At 45.8% G+C, this 23,985-nt stretch overlaps 1 protein-coding gene across 1 annotated transcript; it reads left to right on the top strand.

The window, feature by feature from the left end:
- Positions 1–2,170: 2,170 nt before the first annotated feature.
- On the top strand, positions 2,171–4,896 carry LOC150003630 (WAP four-disulfide core domain protein 6A-like). Its single transcript, XM_090285980.1, has 3 exons — positions 2,171–2,264; positions 3,451–3,582; positions 4,718–4,896. The coding sequence occupies exons 1-3, from the start codon at positions 2,174–2,176 to the stop codon at positions 4,894–4,896; spliced, it is 402 nt and encodes a 133-aa protein (XP_090142106.1). The 5' UTR covers positions 2,171–2,173.
- Positions 4,897–23,985: the final 19,089 nt, after the last annotated feature.

Here is a 23,985-nt window from a genome sequence, read left to right as displayed (position 1 = left end):
CTGAACCCACAATCCAGGCATGTGCCCCAACCAAGAATCGAACCCACGACCTTTTAGTTTGTGGGATGACGCCCAATCAGTTGAGCCATGCCAGCCAGGGCCATACTATCCTGCTTTGATCCCATTTCTATAGTCCAAGTTCTCGCACCCCCTGTGTATACCTGTGTGGCTCCCAATTTTTCCCAATAAACTGCTCTGTTTGATCCTGTGCCTCTGAGGCTGAATGACTCACCCCTGTTGGCACATCATGGTTTGAGGAGGGAAAAAGCTCACTGGGACATCTGGAGATACCATGCAAAGGGGTGAAGAAAATCAGAACTTTGAAAGCTGAGAACCCCAGGGATATTGTTATCCTCCTCTGTTTCTTCAGCACATTGCAAGACCCTTTTAAAACAAGGATGCATGGATGCTGCCTTACTTTGAAGCCCCCAGAAATCGATTTTAGGACAAGAGCATGGGTGAAAGTATTTTATATGGGAGGTAAATGTGGGGAGTGGGGTAAGTGATACAGGAAAGTGAGAAGTTGATTATGAGCAGATTACCACTGTGGGAAACTATAGCTTCATCCTACTGGAGACCTTCTAAGGGACCATGTAAAATATGCCTCTGTGTTTTTTTTTAATCTGTCTTCAGTTATGGGTAAACTGATATGTGTCTCCACCGATTCCCATACTCTAGTGGTATTTGGGGCCATGAAATCCCTCATTCTTCCAGGCTGTTCTGCATGCCATCTGAGCAAGATCCCAGGAGCCAAAGAAAACCCACAGCAGAGAAGTAGAGACTCCGATGCTTGAAGTGGAAAGCTATCAATGTCCACGGACTATTATTCAGCCATAAAAAGGAATGAAGCACAAAGAGACACTACACTGTGGATGAACCTCAAAAACATTACGCTAAGGGAAAGAAGCCAGGCACGAAAGGCCCTATACGCTATGATTCCCTTTATATAAAATATCCAGAACAGGTAAATTCATAGAGATAGAAAATGATTAGTGGTTTCCCGGAGCTGGAGTAGGCCGAGGGAATACAGAGAGTGACTGCTAATGGGGATGGGGTTTTCTTTTGTGATGAAAATGTTTTGGAACCAATAAAGGTGACGGTGGTACAACACCGTGAAAGGTACTAAAAAGCCACTGAGCTGTTCACTTCAAAATGCTTAATTTTATAGGATGTGGATTCCACCTCAATTAGGAAAATGGATTAGAAAAAATTGTGCACTAGAACTGTTTCATGGAGCTGAAGGTGACACCAGAGGTGAGCTGAAAGTATGTCTTACAGATGCTTCAAGCCTTAAATTGGAGAGTTCAGTGGAACAGTCTTCAGGCCCCACTCACTGATGCAGCTGGTTCTGAGGTCATAACCGACATTTATTAATTATTGCTCTCCTGCACCACCTATTTCAGATTGTACTCAATGGCAGAAACTCTCCATTAGCTCTCACATTTTCTCTTGCTTTCAAAGCACCGTGACCTCAACAGGCACCCTCTGAAGATTTGGTTCAATCTGAAATCAACCTGTCTCCTCCCCTACGTGCTACTCATGGCAATACCTTCACTCTTTGACAATGGTTAACGAAAAGGGGTGGCCCAAAGAGAGGAAAGAGGAAGAGGACAGAAGGGAAATAGAAGAGCAGGGAGAAAGAGACCCAGACAGAGGGAGACCCACAGAAAAAGAGAAAAAGTCACGGAGTAAAAGAGGCACAGAGGGAAGGAAAATAAACAGTGTGAGAAAAATAAGCAGACAGAGAAATAGACATGTCAGAAGAAGATCAAGACTGGAAAGGAAGACAAGAACCAGGATACTTTTGATCTCCAAACTTCCCCTGAAAAGTGAAAGACCCTGGAATCAAATACCCTGTCTGACAAAGGAGTCTAGAAGCCACAGATAAGCTCTGCCCCTCCTCTCCGTGGTTAACCAGAAAACCAGAGAGCCTCACCTCACTTGAGGATTAGGTGTTGCCTCTCAAGAGCACCTTCCCCCAGGGTTGGTGCTGTGGGTGTCAGCTAGTCACAACTGGTGGCCTCAGGGACTTGGTGTTCCCCAGAGGAGGAAGTGTAGCTGGTTTGTCCCCAGGGGTGCTAGGCTATGCCAGGGTAGCCAAAAGCTCAGAAGAAGTTGCTTTGTGCGCTCATTCTTAGTTTTGGTGTCACCAGCCAGAACAGCTTCTCTTGAAATGAGGCTCTCAGGACTTCTGCCACTACTGATACCATTCACCCTCCTGGGGGGTGTCCAGGAACCTGGGCTGGCTGAGGGGTTCTTAAACAGTAAGTACGGGGGACTCAGGCCTCCCAGTGGAGAAATGGAACTTGGCTGGGAGGAAGGAACAACGAATTCTACTGATAAGAAATGCTTTTCCCCACCTCAGCTTGGGATCCTGGGTGAGAGAGAAGGGAGATATTTGGAGTCATCTTTCAGCTCCCTTCCTCCTGGTAAGATGTCTCAGTGAACGCAGGATCCTGAGTCTCTGGCGACTGATGCCTGCCCCCACCCCCCACCCCCCACCCCCATCATTATGAGAGGAGATTTCACTTCCTAGAAGTGCCTGGACCTGAAACTCATTGAACGAACTAAAAGAACTGGGAAACTTAGGGGTCTTTTCAATAAGAAAGCCCACTCCTCCAGCACCATCTTCCCATACCCACAGGGGATCCTTGCCTTTAGGATAAAGAATGGTCTCTGGACGTCCCTTGAAATGCCGAGATACAAAGACCCCTCTAATTAGCAGCTAAAATATATGGAGTGCTCAGACAGCAGTGGAAACATACATTGCAGGTTCAAATCCTGGCTCCAGTCCTTAGTAGCTGCATGACTTGGGGCAAGTTCCCATAATTTCCCTGTGTTTCAGGCTCCTCTGTTTATAAAATGTGAATATTAATAGGGGTTTACCCAGAGTTGTCACGAGGATCAAGGAGAAAGGTACAAGCACTTCATCAATATTAGTTATTATTATTATTATGCCCCAGCCATCTTGACAATGGCTTTATAGGTTTTGTCACCTTAATCATCAGAAAAAACCTATAAGCAAACGAGGGAGTCAAGGTTCAGAGATGATGCCTGCCATATTAAGGGTTGCACACTATTCAAAAGCCCAGCCATTTGACTCCAAAAATGGAGAGCTCAATCACTAAGAGCACCCCCACCCTGTCCTTACTCAGGGGGTGTCCAAATACAGGAAGGTCAAGAGACCTGAAGAGTCCTAGTGGTGAGTGTCCTTCTCCCTGAAACTTTATGGGTCGTGGGGGCAAGGGGAAGGCTGGATTTAGGGATTAGATTATCACTTGTTACGGGGTTGGGGAATGGGGGCAGTAGTGTGCCAATCACAAGCCCTCTGAAGGTCACTCCTTTCTGGGAACAATGATGTGAAAACAAGCTCCCCTACCTCTGCAGTGCTGCCCTGGACCTGGGAATGGTGCTCTGGCCCCTTCAAGGTTCCTTCTTCCCTTCTCTCAGAGGGGTGCCCCACAACCAAAGTACCATGTGAGGTTGAAGACATGGACCAATGTACAAGGAGCAAACCTTGCCCGTCGACGATGAAGTGTTGCAGGTTTAACTGTGGAAACAAATGTGTAATCCCCGGAGAAGGTAACACAAAAATCCCCTGAACTATCCAATGCCTTCACCCCTCCCCCCACTTGCACTGGCATGGCTGGGCTTTTCTCCCCGGTCCACTGACGGCTGGTGTCTGGGTGCATCTTCTACTTGATACAGATCCTGGACTGGGGTGGGTGTTGGGAGTCATGGGTTTTATTTCATTTCTGCTCCTATTTAGGTATGTGGTGTGAGTAACAGTTTTTCCTTTATGGGCCTTAGTTTCCCCATCTGTAAGAAAAATGTGGGCATTAGACTGCATTGTCTCTTGGTTACTCTTGTGTGATCCTCCGAGATGCCAAATAGCTAGTGAAGTCCCATCAAATGTTAACATAGAGTCAGGTGATAGAATAGCTGTAAGATGGGTGTATGATTCTTATTTCCTGGATCCCCACCCCCACCCCCCTAACCACCTTTAGCTTCCTTCAATCTTTCCTCTCTGCCCATATAGCTGAGCTCTAAAGAAGGCCATCAGGAGTATTCATCCACTCATTCATTTCACAAATATTCACTGGTGCTCCTGACACCCATGATGGTTTCCACTTGCTCAGTGTATCCAGGGAGCTCAGGAAAGGCTCTCCTGGTAAAGAGATCCATAATTTCAGACCTGAAAAATCTTAATGTATGAGATCCTAAAAAACTCTTATTTGTGCCTCATAGCACTATGCACAAAACAGTTGCTCAATAAAAATTTCTTGAAGTTCAGGTTCCATTTGATTTTTTTTACTGTGAACATTCCTGAAGCACCCACTCAGTGCCAAATTGTCTTCTAGGAACTGGAATACTGGGATGACAAAATGCACAAATCTCACATTCCCATGGAGGAGTCATAAAGTGCAACAAATAATTGCATAGAAGTGGTAAATGTGTGTGCAAGATTGAGAAGCAATAAAGAAAAGCGAGGAGTGAAACATGGGGCCTGGAAAGGCAATACAGAAGAATTTTGAGCTCTGAGAAGGGTTTTTGAAGAATGAAGAGGAATGTGCCTAGTGAGCAAGAGAGGGACGGACATTTCAGGCATGTGCAAAGGCATGAAGGAGTGTGCATCACTCCTCCATGCCTTTGCACATGCCTGAAATGTTCTCTAGAGAGGCAGGCACCCAAACTGCTCTCTGAAATCTCTTTGCAGACATATGCAGTTTGCCACCGATAGTTGGCCCCTGCTTGGCCCTCATTTCACGCTGGTGGTATGATAAGGAAACCCAGATGTGCTTCAACTTCATGTATGGCGGTTGCCTAGGGAACAATAACAACTTCCAGTCTGAAGCTGCCTGCAAGGCCTACTGCCTAAAGACACGTAAGTCCTAGAGGGAGTCCCATTTCCCAATGCGCACCTGGGCTACCCTGGGAGGTCTGGGTATTGGCTGGTCTGTTCCAGGAACTTGGCCAGTTTGGAGCTGACCAAGCCAATCAGGAAGTAAGAATGTACCTTCAGAGGGGTAAGTAGAGGAAAAAGAGGATAGGATGGGGAGCAGCAGACAAAGCTGGCAAGTATGAGCTGAACAGGAGGTGCAGAAAGAGGAAGCAGAAGTGGTGGAGTGTCCGAGACTAAGTCAGAAGAAGGTCCAGTGGATCGGCCCAGCGCGGGGCACCGTGCACCTGCCAGTCACTCCAGGTCTTAACTTATCACCAAACCTCATCACGAATTCTCTTTCTTCTCCTTCTTAAGGTGATTATAGCCAGGACAACCAAATGCTTTATGGACCAAACCAAGACACTTTTGAAAGTGAAAGGGCCATTAATTATTATACTGGGACCACAGACATAAACTGGGACTCTACTGGAAAACCCAGAGCCCCCCCAAGTCACTCCATTTGTTTTCTCTTCCTGTGAGAGGATATCAAAGTGATATTGTATTGAGAACACCCACACATTTCTTCCCCCTTCCTCAGGCACGTATTCCTGCTCTCTTTCTCCTAAGCTCTAAGGGTCCTGGTGAGACTTGCAACCAGGGGAGCAGCAGGCGGCGGCAGCTTTCCCAAGCTAACTCCATGAACCTCTCTCCAAGGACCCTTTTCTCTGACTTTTCAGTGAGCTAACAGCAGCCCTGCTTCTGTCACTCTGACTTTTACTTCTCAGGGAGTCCCCGCAGCCCAGCGTGGCTCACTTCTTTCCTGTAATGTTTCCAGTGAGCCAAAGCAGAGCATCACCTTGGCTCTCTTCTGTTGCTTCTTCTATCCTAAGCCCTTCCTTTGTTTCACTGTCCCCAGCTTTAGTAAATGTACTCTCAAAATCACACACACACACACACACACACACACAATGACCTTATCTCCCTTTTCCCAGTAACTGCAAGATTATGTTCTTAAGGGGACTGGAGCCCCAGCATCTCAACCTTTTCTATCTTGCTATCTCACAGTCATCATCTTCTTGGCTAGGATGACCTAACCTGAGCTGGAACAACCTCAGGATCTGGCTCATAATCCAGGCTCTCTCAACCTGTGCTTGACTGATGCTCCATATTGGTTTCCACTGGCCAAATCTTGGCTGCCGGACCTTAGCTGTTCCAAACACCAAACCCCAGGATTGGCTTACTCTCTTTCCTTCAGCTCAGCTTCTCTTTAAACATAATGCCTATCACTTTTTGACTCTTTTTCAGTGTGTGACCCTATCTCTTCAACTTTCAGGGCTCCCATTTAACCTTTGGAAGCTACCAGTTTCCCCTAATAAAGTGCTGTGTGAGGTCTGGTTTCTCTGAGGCTGAATAATTCATCTCTGCTCCCCGAGTGCAGTTTCCAGAGAAGTCTCTGGGTCTCCTGGTGATGTCAAAAGAGGGAGAAAGGAGCACGAAAATTCTGCAGATTGAGAACCCTGGTGAAATTGTCATAAAATGCTTAAGATCCACAGCAGATCTATGTTTTATATAGTCTGAAACTTATAAAGTTAGGAGGGGTCTTTTAAAAATGAATACTAATGAAATTAAGAAGTGAATATTATTTCAAATGAGAAAGAAAAATTTTAAGCTAACAAATACCACAAATTGCACAAGAGCCATATAGATCAACTATTAGTTAAGTTTTTACATATATGACAACAATTCCGCAAAACTCAATTTCTATGGAAAGATAATTGGGTCTTTAGTTGAACATGGCTGACCCCCAAATGATTATATTTTGGTTTTGTTTGTCGTTGGGATGCATAAAACAGAAGTATGAACACACAGCCATAACTTGATATTTGTATTCCTATTAATTTTGTGCTCTAAAAACACAGTAATTTAACTGAATTCCCTTTTGTATGATTCCATCAAGAAACCTGGTTGGGACAGGGTAGAGTGCAGGGATGTTCCTCTCAGGACACTCAGGTTCCCATCCATAAGTTGAAGGTGGTGGACTGACCTCAAAGAATACTTCTAAAGATGTTAAGGCAGCTCAGGAGCTGTGCCAAGTCTGATAAGCACCTGGGGCTTTTCCATCCCATTGGTGCTTCCCAATCTTTGCTTGGGGTTGACATACATGAGTGACTGGAATAGAATCATCTATCCTAGGAGCCCATGGACCAGAGAGGTCTTTGGAAGTGGCCAGAGTGTGCCCTGTAGTTGACAGTATCTGCGTACCTGCTGTGCTCAGGAATGAGCTCAGAGCCTTTGTGGCTGAGCACAGGGATCTCAATGCCTTATAATGACTTCAATGAAAGATGCTGTATCTCTTTGTTAGCAACTGTTTGCTCATTTCTCTGCCCATTAGAACCCAGAGGGCACCTCAAGTGGAATCTTTAGGTGTTATTCATGGTGTCAAATGCAGACCCATGATCCCTCAACTTCCCTGTTCTTCTTATTCTCACCTGAAATCTTCCTGCAGAGCCAGAAATGACCAGAGGAAGCTGTGGATGGTTTGAAACTCGGGAAATGTCCAAGCTGTGGGGGTTAGAGAAGTCTACCAGCTCCAATAACCCACTTCTTTGTTTTTCACAAATGTGCAAATGGAAGCTTCTGGTAGGAAATAGACATCCAAGATCACACAGCAAATCAATAGTAAAAGTGGAGCTAAAATCCACATTCAAAGAGTGCAAGGTATTGCCAGATTCCACAGCCTAGTTGGAAATCAGAGTGGATATAAAGTCTACTTGTCACTTTGTTTTTTAATAGTCAGCATCTTAATGTCACTCCTACAGTTGAAGAATTCCATACCCTGAGGAGTCTTTGTAGAAGGTGAAACTAGTGTTCCATTATGAAAATGGAAAGGCTGGGCTCTCACTCATCAGTCAGAGTTTCATAGAGAACACAGAATCCATGTTCAGTATTTCAAATTGAAATTTAGTACTGAGAGTTGATTGCATTAAGTGTTGGGAGGATATGGGCATTAAGAACTGGGGCTTTGGTGACTTCCGGCCAAGATGGAGACCTAGATAGACACGCTGCATCTTGCTCCACAACTAAGAAGGAATACAACTACCTCAAAACTAGAGACAACCAGAAATTCCAGAAAATTAAACTGCATGGAAGTCCAGCAAACAGAGATATAAAGAAGAAATACTCATCCAGACAGGTAGGAGGGGCGGAGCTGGGGCAGAGGGGACGGTGTGGTGGTGCAGCAGTGGTGGCAGTGGCAGGCCGCCAGAAAGTGCAGTTGCACATTTTAAAAAGTCAGGAGGGACACCTGGGGAGCGTTCCCAGCTCCTCACCGGACCTAGAAGCTCATGGTCCCAGTGCCTTTTGACTGTGCAAACCAATGGGGGCTGTGGTGGAGGAAGAAACTGCCAGTCTCTCAGCAGAGTCCACTTGTTTAAAGAGCCACCACAGTACTAGAATGTCCACAGACCCACCCACTCTGGGAACAACAGCCAGGGCAAGAGCTAGAGAGGCGCCAGTCCCATTCAAAGTGGGAAAAGTACCTGGAAAAGGGGCGAGTGCTGAGTAAGCGACATTTTTCCCTCTCAGACCCCTCCCCCACACACAGTGCCACAACATGGTGAAATGGGTTGCCCGTACTGACGAATACCTAAGGCTCCACCCCTTATAATGTAACAGGTGTGACAGCTCTACCTGTTACAGAGGCAAACAAACATAGGAGCCTGTCAAGATGAGGAGACAGAGAGGTATGGCCCAAAATGGGGGGTGGATCAAGGTTCCAGTGGGAGAACTAAGTGATGAGGAGATAGATTACCTAACAGATGCAGAGTTCAAAACACTGGTGATAAAGATGTTCACAGGCTTGACAGATATGCTTGAGTATGGCAAACGCATAAGGGAAGAAGTGAAGGCTATGCTAAATGAAACGAAGGAAAATCCATACAAAACCAATGGTGAAAGTAATGAAACCGGGTTCAAATCAATGATTTGGAACATAAGGAAGAAATAAAGCATCAACCAGTACAGAATGAAGAAACAGGAATTGAAAAAATTGAGTAGAGGCTTAGGAACCTCTTGGACAACTTTAAATGTGCCAACATCCAAACCTTAGGGGTGCCAGAAGGAGAAGAGGAAGAGCAAGAAATTGAAAACTTATGTGAGAAAATAATGAAGGAAAACTCCCTATATTTGGTGAAGGAAATAGACATACAGTACAAGTCCAGGAAGCATGGAGAGTCCCAAACAAACTAATCCAAAGAGAACCACACCAAGACACATCATAATTAAAATGCCAAAGATTAAAGAGAAAGAGAGAATCTTAAAAGTAGCAAGGGAAAAGAAGAGAGTTACCTACAAAGGAGTGCCTATAAGACTGTCAGCTGATTTCTCAAAAGAAATTTTGCAGGCAAGAAGGGACTGGCAAGAACTATTCAATGTGATGAAAAGCAAGGACTTACAACCTAATTACTCTATCCAGCAAAGCTATCATTTAGAATGGAAGGGCAGATGAAGTGCTTCCCAGACAAGCTAAAGCTAAAGGAATTCATCATCACCAAGCTATTATTATATGAAATATCAAAGAGACCTACTTAGGAAAAACAAGATCAAAATTATGAACACTAAAATGACAACAAACTCACGACTACCAACAACTGAATCTAAATATTAAAAACAAAATCCAACTAAGCAAACCAGAATAGGAACAGAATCATAGGTATGGGGATCATTTGGAGGGTTATCAGCTGGGTCGGGGAAGAGGGAGAAATGGGGAAATGATACAGGGACTAAGAAGCATAATCGGTTGGTACAAAATAGACAGGGAGAAGTTAAGAATAATATAGAAAAGGGTGAAGCCAAAGAACTTATACGCACCACCCATGGACATGAACTAAGGGGGGTGGGATTGCTGGAGGGAAGGAGAGTACTAGGTGGAGGGAAGCAAAGGAAAAAAAAAATGGGACTGCTGTAACAACATAATCAATAAAACATACTTAAAAAAAACACTGAATGAAAAAAAAAGAAAGGAAGGTCTCAAGGTGACTCTGATGTATTGGAAGTTTGGAACTACTGGGCTAAAACACTGCTGATTTAATATTACACTCCTAATTAATATCATAACTTCCCTGGGTCTTGGTTTTTCATCTGGGAGATTGCAAAAGGATAAAACCAGCACCACAGAGTCTGTGACGAGCACACAAGAGGAGTTATGTAATATGTGGGTAATATACTGCCTGGCATGTTGCTGGTCCATAATCAAAAAGATTAGTATTATTATTAGAACAAACATGTAAAAAAAGGCAGGCACACTTTATGATCTCAACCATTCAGATGCAAACCTTGTAGGGTCACAGCTTTCAGAAAAGGGGTCAACCTGGAGCTCCCCGAAGTGAGCATTTTCCATGTCTTACGAGTAGGTTCAGGCCTCTGAGTTCTATAGACAATTTCTCCTTCCTCTATGTATAGTCAAGCTATTTGGCATAGAATGATAAAAAGTATCTTCTACTAAAATTCTACTTGGATTTCTGAAGATACAAATGGGCTCTACTCTTAAAGTGGTCAACCTTATTTTGTACCTGTAGAGCTTTATTTTGAACATAAATAAGGTAAGAAATAGAAATAAACTCTCTTAGTATGATGTGCTTATGATTAATGTATTTGTTATATGTATAAGCGAGTCTTCTAAGTCCCTGTTCCACTATTCTATAAAATGGGGATGATAACAATATCTATCCCAAGGACTTTTTGTGAGAAATTAATGAGACAAGGCAGAAAATTCCTTGACATATTGTTGGTGTTGAAGTGATGTTAGTTTCCTTCTCCCTTCTAGGAAAAAGAAAGGTTTTGTGGAATTGAGAATCTGAAAGGGAAAACTTTATTCCCCCGTCCTTACACCACCAAAATCAATGAATCCCAATCAAAAGTAATTTAATTCTGTACATATATATATGGTTGATATAAGATTAGTAAGACTCCTTTGATGAGTATAAGTGCTGGATAACTACCAAGGGTTTTTCATAAATCTTACACTTGCCCTCTATCTTCTGGAATGATAGTAGCTCTGCCACCCAAACCACCCGAGGAAGAGCCAAGTCACTGAGTTGTGACCAAAGACCCCGCAGGGCAACCCGGGTACAGGATGCCTGGTTTCTGAAGGCCAGTGCCTCCCACATCTGCCCACAGGCCTGCTCAGCGAAATAAGTACAGGCACACCTCATCAAGCACTGCCCTACTTGCGTGGAGTCCTTATCACACTGCTCACAGTGGAAATATTTTTAGAATTAAAAAATATTTATATCCATAACTCTCTGCAGGGTTTCCTAACCCTGGTCCTACTGACATTTGGGGACAAATCATTCTTTGCTGTGGAGTTATCCTGGGCATTGTAGGATGGTTAAGTTAGCAGCATCACTGGCCTCTACCGGCAGGAGCCCCCTTCTCCTAAGTTGTGACAATTAAAAACGTCTCTAGATATTGCCAAGTGTCCCTGGAGGGTAGAGTCACCCCCTCCCCAGATGAAAACTGCTCTCCTGAATTGTGTGTTAAAAGGTCAGTTCTCACTTCCTGGTCAGCTGTTCTAGAAGAGGGAGCAATGTGGAAGCACTCAGCCAAGGACGCGGTAGGCAGTCCTGCCTTTACTCTGTCTGAATGACAAACGTCAGTCTGTTCACTCCCTGGGGGTCTCCTTCTGCCGTTGTTTTGGTTTCTGATGAACAGATTTGACCACGAGAGAGAGCAAAGGAAAAAGATACCAGGAATAATCCTGGTGGATCCACCAAAGTGCAAAACAAGATGTATCACAGAAATGTTGAAACACAGGCTTCAGAGAAGTCTTCCAGAAAATAAAGGCAGAGGAAGCAGTGAGGATGAGCAGGTGATGAGAAGGTTGGCCAACCACTGTGTGAGCTGTAGTTTGGAGAAACTGTCCAAGGAATGAGTGTCATCGTGGCTGCAGGGGATTTAAAGAGGAAGAAGGAAGAGTTAGCAGTAATGGACAAAGATGGGTAACACATTTCTGTAGAGCAAGTATGGATCTGATCCTGTTGGCACTCCCATTTCCAAAAGGGTCATCACACACACACACATCTGCAAATGGCATGTCCCGTGCATGCACTTGTAATGTATGAAGCATTTGTATATTCATTGAACCCTTGTGCCAGTTCTGGGAAGTATGCTAAACCAGCATAATTAACCTCAATTTATAGATGAGAAAACTGAGGCTCAGAGAGGCCACATGACTTTCCCAAGGTCAAGAGCACCTGAACTCAAAAGCACAACCTTAAATTTCATATCCAAGATTCACTAAATCCCACTAAAGCATTTTTGTCTTTAAAAACAATCAGATCTCTAGAGGATTTGAGAGAGGAGGTGGGTAGGGAATGTGCTGGTCCTTGGCAACTGAGGTGTGTCTCTAGACAGAATGATTCTCTAAACCAAACAAAGTTGGGCCTCCCTTCTACACAACCATGTAAGTGCTGCTGTCACAATTCCCTGGGAGACCCCAGAGGGGAGGGAGGCAGCAGCTGAGACTATGCCTGGCACACTGTTGGGAACTCAATAAATGTTTGTTGAATTAATGAGTAATACAAAGGCATTGGAGTTGGACAGATAAGGGTCCCAATCCTGGCTCTGAAACTCACTATCCATGTGATACTGGTGAAGGTAGTTTAACCTCCCTTCATCTGCAAAATATGTGGATTCAAGGGAGGGTAATGTGTGAAAAGTAGTTTATATGGTGCCTGGGAAGGTAAAGGCACTCAACAAATAGTACCTATTGTTTTATTATTGTTACAGTGGCTTCTACCCTGATGTGCAGTAAGGTGGCCTTGGATAAAAGCCAAAGATCAGATAAAAACCAAAGAAAAAGGGCAGAGACGTGCCTTAGCTGGACACTGTGTTCTGGGGGTAGTCCAAACTCATGATTAGCAGGAGTTAGAGATGAACAAATGGAATGTGGGGTCAGGCTCCTCCCCACTAGTCCACCTTCCCCCTAAAATGCCAACCCCAGGCTGGGCCACTGGATGGGTAGCACTATGCAGTACCGGGTCTCTCTCCCATTTCTCCTGCTTCTCACCTTCAGCCAAGAGCTCCAATTCAAAGTAGGAAAAGGTTGGTACGGAAGTGGAGGCGCCACGAGTAGCCTGGGAAAAAGCTGGGGTGGGGGATTCAGCAGAACAAAGAGAGTCTGTTCCTTATCTCACAGGGTAGGGAGTAAATTCAATTCACTTCATTAACTACATGTTGGGCACACACGATATGCCAGGTACTGTCCTAGGCGCTAAGGCTAAAGTAATGAGTGAAACAAAGACCCTGCCTTTGCGGAATTTACAGTCCAGTGGGAGAGGGGCAGACAATGTGTAATACACGTAAGAGATGATAAATGTGCTGTAGAAAAGAGAAAAAGTAGAGCAGGGTGAAGGGGATTCAAAGGCTGGGGCGGGGCTGCCTGTGAGCAAGGCAAGGTCGGGAAGAAGATGTAGGACGCAAAATTTGAAGGTGAGGGACTTAGCCAAGTGAGACTTTAGTGTAGAAGACGGGTCCTTTCTGTCCTACTTTCTTTGCTGAAGCTTAAAATCTGCAAACAGAATTGGGGAGATGAAATGCAATATACACAGGATAATCAATCAGAAATGAGGACAGTTAGCAATAGTCGCCAAGATTTTTGAGCAGCCAGTAAGATTCCCTTTTAAAAATATGTCTTATAATACATGATTACAAAAATACCTATACTTTGTAGAAAATTCAAAATACAGAAGTATAAGGAAGAAAGTAGACATTTGTGAAAAATCTTACTTACCTGACATTATCACTGTTAATGTGTTGGTGAACATCCTTCCCATACAGCTCTCTGCACATAAGTACATGTGTGAAGCTATAGATTATAGATTCATATATATAAGTGGGATACTATACCTCCCAATAACCCTATAAGCCAGTGATCTCAAGGTTTGTCTCCTGGTCCAGAAGAACTTACTAATTTCCAGTCCTTCTGGATCAGAGACTCTGGGGTTGGTTCTCACAGTCTCTGGCTTAACGAACCCTCCAGGTGATTCTGATGCACATCCAAGTTTAAGAACCTCTGCTACAAGGAAGAAGAATGAAGTGATCAATAGGATGGGCACACCTGAAGTCAGACACCTGGAGGGTTCAGGTCCTGGCTCCACCACTTACAAACTCCATGCCTTGGGAATATTATTTAGCTTCTCTGAGCTTCAGTATTTTTTTCTTTAAATTATGGTGAATGAATTGACTTAACTGACCAACTGTTCTGCTGCATAAAAGTCTTCAGTATAATTTAGCTGTAAATATATTCTTATCTTAGACCTAATCCATTATGAAAATGCCATATAACAAACATTGTGAAATGCAGTTAAAGTGGTTCTTAGAGGGAGATTTGTAGCCTTAAGTGTTTATATTAGGAAAAAACAAAACAAAACAGTGTAAGTCAATTAGCCAAGCATAGCACACAGGATCTCAGAGGAGAACAACAGAGGAAGCCCCCCAAACAACTAGGACAAAAATAATAAAGTAAGGACAGAATAGAAACGAGATGAATAGGGGTAACAGAAAGAGACTGTTGGTTGGGTTCTTGTAAAGCATTAGCTGCCTCTTTCCCATTATCCTTCAGCTTTAGGGTCAGCCTTACAGGGAGGAAGATAAGACAGAGCCTGAACCTTTCCTCTGCCTAGTTTGATGCCTCAGAGTCCACTACAGGAGTGATTATCCAACCATCCACCCACCCACCCACCCATCCACCCATCCATCCATCCATCCATCCATCCATAGATTCTACAACAACAACTATGGATTGAGAACCTGCCAGCCTTTGCAGCCTGACCAGCCTGGGTTTGATTCTTGACCCTACCACTTTCTAGCATGACCTTAGGAAAGGCACGTCACCACTCTGACCTTAGTTTCTTCACTAAAGTTGGAAATTCTAATCTCTACCTTGAAGAGTAACTGCAAGGATAGAAACCTTCACCTAAAATGACAATACAAAAAAACTTGTAACCCCACCTTAGGGGATCACATGGGTTTCTTTTCTCTTAACAAATATTTACCGAGAATTAAGAGCCAGGCCTGTTTTAGGCACGTAGACTGTGGAAATGAGTAGGATGAGGTACCTGCTCTCAAGAGTCTTCTTGATGAAGGAAGGGAAACAGTGATTGAGCGCAGCTACTCTTTATTGATGCTTTTCTGTTTATCAATGCTTTCCACAGGCTATCTCTAAGCCTCCAGTGAGCCTAAAGCATGAATATTATACCACATTTTACAATGAAGAGAACATTTTTTGTTTTTCTATTACAGTTGTCCAATTTTTCCCCCATTGCTCTCCTGCCCTGCCCCCACCCCCACCCCACAGTCAAGGAACTAGTATAAATGAGCCATAGACATGGACAACAGGGTGAGGGATTGACTGCTGACTACATGAAGAAAACTGAACACCAAAGATAAATAGGGGATTTGTTTAAGGTCCCATAGCTAGAAATGATTGAATCAACTTTGAGCCCCACTCTTGGGGTCTAAGTCAGTCCCTTTTCATATGAAACACCTACCATGGAGCGATCATGAGGCAGGAGGGGAAGCCTGGGAGAGCTTAGTCATCAAATCCTAGAAAATCAGATCTGAAGAGGTGCTCAGAGGTGATGGGGTTCAGCTCCCTAATTTCACAAATGAAGAAACGGAGATTTGGGGGAGTTAAGTTGATACAATATCACACAGTAGTCAGTGGATTTGCATCCACTAGAGCTGGACTCTCAAGTCTGGCATTTTTCTTAACACAGTAGGCTACTTCCAAAAATAAAAATTCCAATTTCTGCATAGACCGATGAGGCCACGGCTGGGTAGGCCAGGGGCGCTGGGTGGGAAGAGGTACGGAGCCCAGCGACGCAGACAGCCTCACACTTGTGCCCACGGCTATCCTGGCTCCTGGCATGTGGCGCTAACAGGGGAAAGGTGATACGTTTGGCCTCTCTCAACCACTTTCTCTCTTTAGGCCAAAAGAGTCCCCAACAGAATGTCTCCCCAGATGTTTGCAAGCTGCCCATGGAGAGGGGCCCTTGTCGAGCTCGCATCCAGCGATGGTTCTACAACGCGACCACTCATGCCTGTGAGGTGTTTTTCTATGGAGGCTGCTTCAGCAATGGGAACAACTTTTGGAAGAAAGAAACATGTGGGAAAGTCTGCCACAACATCTGATTTCCTAAGACGGTCCAGTCCTCCCACGCCCCCTGGAGTCAGGACAGCTCTAGGGTGATGGAAGGCGCTATTGTGAAGAAGAGATGCATTTCTCCACCCCAGATTTATTCTCCCTGCTGTGTTCTTAAAGTCACCCCTTTCTGTGCCTGACATTCTATAAATATTTGCCAGCATGTTCAAAATCTCAAGACCTGCTTTTTTTACATACATACATACTGGGGATGCCCCTGGCTGGTTTGGCTCAGTGGATTGAGCGTCGGCCTGCGAGCTAAGTGTCGCTGGTTCGATCTTCCAGTCAGGGCACATCAGAGAAGGAAAACTCTGACTCCAAAAAACCTCCGCTGCCTTGCGGCATACCTCTTCAGGGGAAAGGCTAAGGGAGTAAACCCCGACAGAAAATCCGGAGCCGGAGTCCCTAAGGCGGTTTGACGTTGTAGTCAACACCGGCAACTCCTGCGGCGCACCTGAAGCCAAGCTGTATTGACTCCGTCTTTCCCTTGGACCCTTCAGCTGCGAAGAGAGGGGGGGTCTGCTGCATGGGCAACAGCAGACCCTCCATATCACCCTGCCCAGGCTCTGTAGCTTCAGCTTCACTGGAGAGGACACTCCAGCATCATCGCAAGATGTCGATTCAACACGGGAGGAGACAGATACCGTGTCACTCCCGAGTCGGACTGCACAGCCATTCTCGGCAGTGCAGATAGACTCTTAAGAAGCTACACCATCGTCTCTCGAGACGGACGGCTGCTGACGACGACGACATACTGGGGCAATCAGGAGTTAACGGTTATTCACGCTTAGCTTGAATTACTGCTTAGCCCCTTAGAGAGTAAAGGTTTTGGGGGAGAGAGGGGTGAACCTGAAGACCCGAGCATAGCATGAAGGTCCTCCGTTGGACAAGGAAGGATTCCTGGAGTCCTGTGAAACAAGAGAAGGAAAACAACAGAAACCAGAGGACGAAGGGAAATGGTGGAGGAACCAAAGACATTAAGGCCATTTTTTATTTAAAAATAGTGAAATTTTATAAAAGCCCACCCTCTCCTGCTATGGGCTGCATGGGGAGAGAGAATGAAGAGTACTGGTCCTGGAGTCCCTTGATTTGCTTTAAGTGACATCAATTATTATAGCTTGAAAGGGGAGGGGAAAACATGGGTATAATCTGTTCAGTTATCTAAATCAAGAGGGGAAAATGGAGGGCCAAAGATGGGTAGGAACTTCTTTAAAATCACAGGGTAAGAATGAGGCAGAGGCATCACTAATACAAGAAAAAGACAGTTCCTCTGCAATATCCACTCTATAATTGCCCCAAGCTTCCTCTGTACTCAGAGATGGAACATTCAGTTGGGTGGGAGACACACCCATATGGGGGGCCTCCAGAGCCTGGTCTACAGATCAGTCTTGGCTGTGGAAACTGAGGCAGCCCTGGGTCTCAGTTCCAGTCCCTCTCAGCCATGGTCTAGGGTCAGTTCTGCCAGTTTAGGGACCCATCCAGTGACCTAGCAGCAGTCTTCCAGGGACCTGGTGGGAGCCACACTTACAATATGACACAAACCAAACTTAGTGCTTTCTATACAGTCCTCATTTAATATTCCCAACCGCCCAGAGAGGAAGAGTCTATTAATATTCGTATCTTACAAATAAGGAAGTTGAAGGTCGGGAAGATAAATCACATGCCCGAAATAGCAAACTGTCAGGGAATGAGGCTGGTGTCGGAATCAAAGTCTGACTCTGGTGCCCATGTTCTTAATCAGTTTGCTATCATTAACATTCAGCTTGGCCTTCATCAGCCCAGTCCCTCCTTATTGCTCCATTTCATAAAATCCCCTGGACATCTCCACAGAGGCAATAAAGATGTCTTCTGGGTTTGCCTGCCTCTCCCTTTCCCGGCTCCCATTCTGGAGGTCCTTGAAGTCAGAGACCTGGCCTTATACATTTCTCTCCTACCCTGACTGAAGAAAAGTGACATGCAGAGAGTAGGCAATGTTGATTTGTTTGGTTGCTCGTGATGCTAACTTTGATTACTTGAGTGAGGTGGTATCGCAAGTACTTGCGGATTAGTTTCATGGCGCTTAGATCACAGAGGAAAGGAGAAACCTGGGATTTCTTTTTTGGAGTTCAGGTTTTAAACTATGAGTCAATGCTATGAGTCTCATCATTGCTGAATTATGGAAGACAGCAAGGAAAGCAGGAAGAAAGAGAGGATGGGAGGAAGGAGGGGAGGGGAAGAGAGGGGCCCCAAGCTCTGTTCAGAATGCGTGGGTTAACATAAGGTCTAAGAGTGACCCCCTCTTGGGAGCAGGATGCTACACTGCTGAGGCAGAGTAAACCCTAGCATGGGACATTTAACCAAAACTCAGAGGAGAGACGCCACCCTGGTTTTCCTCCCCCTGTAAGGAACAGAGACATCAATGGTCTATTTTCAGGGCAGTATAGTTAATGGAAAAGAGCGAAGCGGACGCGCCCAGCCGCAAAGTGTCGGTTAGAGGGTCTCTGAGGAAACCCGAGAACAGAGAGGGCACAGGGTCCAGGAGAGAGAGGACGTGGCAGGGGCTGGGGACTGCCGCGACTTGCCCGGAATGCCTTTGAGAACAAAGGGAGGAGAGAATAGCCAATCATTTTTCAGACACGATCGGAAAGATGGCACCTCCCATAGTTTACTCAGCCAATGAGGAAATCGGGGAAGGGAGCCCCGCATTAAGGAATAAAAACCTCGGCCGTGCCCGCGTGGGTGTGCCTGCCCACTAGACAGATCCCCGATCTTGCAAGGCCGCCATTAAAGCCTCACTTTTGCTGTATGTACTTTTTGTCTCCAAGTCCATTTCTTCAGTTTTGGATGGGGTGAAGGTGTTTCCCACGCCATCATCTTCCCCAGGAAGCCCCACGGAGAACCACCACCTCCAAGGTTCTGGTGGAGGGCCTGAGGTTCCGTCTCCCTTGGACCTCTCCTCGGGGTGGCCCCGTGCAGCCAGTAAAACCTCAGCCACCAGGTCTGATATTCTACCGTTGGCACTTTATATCTTGAGTTAAATCGGGAGCAGCCAATTTGCCCACCAACTCCAAAGAATGGGTAGCTGGGGGCAGCTGCCTGGTGCCCTGCGTTGAAGATCCTGTGGCCGCATATAGGCTCATGAAAGGGCAGCATGAGGGGTAACACTTTGCAGTGAGGGTGCTGGGGGAAGGAATAGCGGCGTGCGTACAAAAGACAGACCTCAGCCACCCCCGAGTTAGACGGGACCCGGCCCAGTGCTCTTGTTCCGAATGCAGAAGGTACACCTGGAGAATGTGGAGGGGTGGCAGCCACACGTTTTGTCCTTGACCCCTCTACCCAGACCATCACTGGCTGCTTTTGGTTCTGCCTAGAACGGCTGGGAAGACCCAAGCGTGGACAGGGACAGCAATAAGAAAAGGGGAAGTTAGAAGGAAAGCCGCACTGCTATCTATCGCCAGGGGACAGCTTTACATCCTGAGCACCTCCACACCCATCCAGGAGACTCCTTCACCTTGTACCCTGGGCGGGTGGATGGAGAAGGCCTTGCCTAGCTCATGGCCTGGGGCCGGGACCCACAAGAGGATGAGAAAGATGAGACTGGCCAGACACCCCGCTGCCACACCCTTCTATCTCCAGGAAGCCATACTCTATCTGCCCTGATCTCTCACATTCCGCAAGGGGCGGAGTGGCAGGAGGCGTAAAGGCTCCTGAGGGGCCAGAGTCACTGCCATCACTGGTGTCCCCTCCCTCCTCCTCAGTCCAAAAGCTACGCCCCTACTCCATGGATTAAAGTGAGAAATCACTGCAGGGGAGCAAGCGGGGTACTCTGGAATCAGGTGGCCCAGGTTCAAAGCTAGGCCTGCAAAAGGTTGAAAGCAACTAAAACAGTCTCAGTAGAACGGTGGTTAAATAAATTCTGTACATCCATACGATGGAATACCCTACAGCCATAGCAAAGAATGAAGAAATTCTTTACAGACTTCTGGCCAGGATGGAGGCCTAGACAGACACGCTGCATCTCCCTCCACAACTGAAAAGGAATACAACTACCTCAAAACTAGAGATAGCCAGAAGTTCCAGAAAATTGAGCTGCATAGAAGTCCAACAAATAAAGATATAAAGAAGAAATACTCATCCAGACAGCTAGGAGGGTTGGAGCTGAGGCGGAGAGGATGTGGTGTGGTGGCAGCAGCGGCAGGCCGGAGGAAAGTACAGTCACACATTTTAAAAAGTCAAGAGGGACACCTGGGGAGATCTCCCAGCACAAGACCAGACCCTGCAGCTCACGGTCCCAGCACCGCAGACAATAAAGCCTCATTGCTTCTGACTGTGCAGACCAGTGGGGGTTGGGGTAGAGGAAGAAACTACCAGTCTCTCAGCAGATTCCACTTGTGTAAAGGGCCCCCATGGTCCTAGAACTTCCCCAGACCCACCCACTCTGGGAACGATGGCCAGGGCAACAGCTAGAGAGGTGCCAGTCCCACACGGAAGTGGGAGAGGTGCCTGGAAAAGGGGCAAGTGCTAAGTGAGCGGCATTGCTCCCTCTCAGACCCCTTCCCCACATACAGCGCCACAAAGTGGTGAAATGGGTTGCCCGTACTGATAAATATCTAAGGTTCCGCCCCTTACAACATAACAGGTGCAAAAGCACTACCTAAGACACAGAAACAAACAAACACAGGAGCCTGTCAAGATGAGGAGACAGAGAAGTATGGCCCAAAAGAGGGAATGGATCAAGGTTCCAGTGGGAGAACTAAGCAACGAGGAGATAGCCACCATAACAGACGTAGAGTTCAAAACACTGGTGATAAAGATGCTTACAGGCTTGACAGATACGCTTAAGTATGGCAAACACATAAGGGAAGAAGTGAAGGCTATGCTAAATGAAACGAAGGAAAATCCACACAAAACCAATGGTGAAAAGAAGGAAACTGAAGTTCTTATCAATGATTTGGAACATAAGGAAGAAAAAAAGTCAACCAGTACAGAATGAGGAGACAAGAATTGAAAAAAATGAGGAGAGGCTTAGGAACCTCTGGGACAATTTTAAACATCCCAACATTCAAACCATAGGGGTACCAGAAGGAGAAGAGGAAGAGCAAGAAATTGAAAGCTTATGTGAGAAAATAATGAAGGAAAACTCCCCAAATTTAGCAAAGAAAATAGACATACAAGTCCAGGAAGTACAGAGAGTCCCAAACAAGCTAGACCCAAGGAGTAGCACACCAAGACACATCACAATTAAGATGCCAAAGGTTCAAGATGAAGAGAGAATCTTAAAAGCAGCAAGAGAAAAGCAGAGAGTTACCTACAAAGCGGTGCCTATAAGACCATCAGCTGATTTCTCAAAAGAGACTTTGCAGGTAAGAAGGGACTGTCAAGAAGGATTCAATGTGATGAAAAGCAAGGACTTACAACCAAGATTACTCTGTCCAGCAAAGCTATCATTTAGAATGGAAGGGCAGATGAAGTGCTTCCCAGACAAGGTAAAGCTAAAGGAGTTCATCATCACCAAGCTATTATTGTATGAAATGTTAAAGGGATTATTTAAGAAAAAGAAGATCAAAATTATGAACATGAAAATGACAACAAATTCACAACTATCAACACCTGAATCTAAAAAATAAAGACAAATCCAACTAAGCAAACCAGAATAGGAACAGAATCATAGGTATAGGGATCATTTGGAGGGTTATCAGCTGGGAGGGGGAAGGGGGAGAAATGGGGAAATGGTACAGGGATTAAGAAGCATAATTGGTTGGTACAAAATAGACAGGGGGAAGTTAAGAATCATATAGGAAAGGGTGAAACCAAAGAACTTATATGCATGACCACGGACATGAACTAAGGGGTGTGAGATTGCTGGAGGGAAGGAGGGTACTGGGAAGAGGGGAGCAAAGGGAAAAAAACTGGGACAACTGTAACAACATAATTAGTAAAATAAACTTAAAAAAAAAATGTTCTTTACCCTTTACTATGGAGTGATCCTCAAGATACATTGAGACAGCAAGATACATCACAATGTGTATAGTGTATGAATCATGTAAAAAGGTGGGATAGATAAGAATTGTGTTTCTAGATAAAGATAGATGATAGAGATAAGAAACGGGGGGCATAAGAAGGAGGAGAGGGAGAGAAATAGGGGAGAGAAGAAAAGACAAAACAGCTGGAGAATAAGCAATGAAGAGGGGTGATGTATGTAGAGGAACAGGGAGGGGGTACTGAGAGGAGGGACTAGTGAGAGAAATAAAGAAGATAAAGAGAAAGCTGCCCAGGTGGGGCCACAGTTGCGGCCTGGCCTGGATGGGGCTGCCCTGGGCTGCCCTGTAACCCGAGGGTACCTCATGCCAAAGAGCCAGAAGTATTGGAGGCAAGGTTTGCGCCGATATCTACAGTCACAGAGACGTCCCTCACTCTGGGCTGACACTCTGGGCTTTCTTCAGCCCAGAGCCTTAGAAAATCAGGAAACAGCAAGCATCCATCCTGCCCTCTTGACCGTCTCCAGTCCAGCGAGCGGCATAGGGGTGCCTCATTACCAGAGTTCTAACTTCTGTTGGGATGGAGGTGGGGGGTCTGTCACCAAGGAAGTGACATTGCCCTTGACTGGGTCCCTTTTTCCAACTAGAGCCACCCAATACCCCCCGGGCTGCTGACTGCTCCCCCACCTTGCCCATGTCATCCCCACACGTATACACCAATACGCAGCGCAGCTCCCTAGAAATGTGCCGGCTTCCCAGCGTTGAGGAGAGCTGAGTGCAGGCCTCTTTTTCCTTTCCAGTTCTGTGTCCCAGAAAAGGCTTTCTGCCTCTCAGGGCCTCCTCACACCCCCTCATCTGCATGATGAAGATGATACTGGACAACATTTTTTAAGGACGTCATCGGGTGTAGAGGAGATAGTACTCATCACACCTGTGGGTATTGAGAGAAAGGGAGGGAGAGAGAAGATAAGAGAGAGGGCCATGGAGAAAAGGGGATGGAAAAGGGGTGATAGAGAGGGGGGGACAAAGAGGGATAGAGAATAGAGGGCCCTGGTGATGTGGCTCAGTGGATTGAGTGCCGGCCTGCGAACCAAAGGGTTGGGGTCACTGGTTTGATTCTGTCAGGGCACATGCCTGGGTTTTGGGCCAGGTCCCTAGTTGGGGGCCTGCGAGAGGCAACCACACACTGATGTTTCTCTTGCTCTCCCTCCCTCCCCCTCTCTAAAACTAAATAAAGTATTTTTTTAAAAGAATAGAGAGGATGGGGGTGGCTAGAGAGAAAGAGGGTAGTGAGGGATAGAGGGGGACACAGAGAGAGTATAGAAAAGGGACCAGAGAGAGGGAGAGAGAGGGGGAAGGATAGAGAAAGTAAGGGACAAAGGGGGAAAGTAGAAAGAAAAAAAGAAGAGAGTGAGTAAGAGAGAAGAGAGGAAAATAGAGGGGGGACAGAAAGAAATAGAGAGTAAGGGTTAGAGGGGGAGAGGAGAGAGGAAAAGGGAGAAAAAGAAAGAATAGAGGGAAGCTGGACAGAGAGCTGTCTCCGAACACACACACAAGAAACCGATCTTGGCTGCACCCATAGAAGACAACGGGGTGGCTGGAGTTAGAGGGAGGGAATCAAGGGGGAAAAGTATCTTTCATTTTTTACCTTTTAAATTTTGATACATATGAATATCCTGTTTATACCAAACAATGGTTTGACTTAAAACAATAATAACAAAGGACCCCGGCTTTGTCACCTTCTTTCTCTGTGGCCGCAAGTTAGTAACTTGGTCCATACAGGGGTCCTGGTCCATAACGCGGGCTGTCACCACCCACTCTGGGTGGTCTTGTGGATCCAGATCTCATCAGAGAACCTCCCCGCCCTGCACCTGACACACGGCACGGGCTGCCGCTATTACCTGAACCCCCAGCAATGTATCGGAGTGACCTTAGAAGTATTC

The sequence above is a fragment of the Furipterus horrens genome, unplaced genomic scaffold, assembly GCF_987537825.1.
Source record: "Furipterus horrens unplaced genomic scaffold, mFurHor1.1.pri manual_scaffold_8, whole genome shotgun sequence".
In the NCBI taxonomy this organism is placed as follows: Eukaryota; Metazoa; Chordata; class Mammalia; order Chiroptera; family Furipteridae; genus Furipterus; species Furipterus horrens.
This window is presented reverse-complemented; position numbering and strand designations above follow the sequence as displayed.

Bases quoted from the DNA above. Each gene is read 5' to 3' on its own strand.
- LOC150003630 (XM_090285980.1), top strand. From the start codon at position 2,174: ATGAGGCTCTCAGGACTTCTGCCACTACTGATACCATTCACCCTCCTG. The intron at 2,265-3,450 runs GTAAGTACGGGG...CCCTTCTCTCAG, and splicing joins GGCTGAGGGGTTCTTAAACA to AGGGGTGCCCCACAACCAAA. The intron at 3,583-4,717 runs GTAACACAAAAA...ATCTCTTTGCAG, and splicing joins ATGTGTAATCCCCGGAGAAG to ACATATGCAGTTTGCCACCG.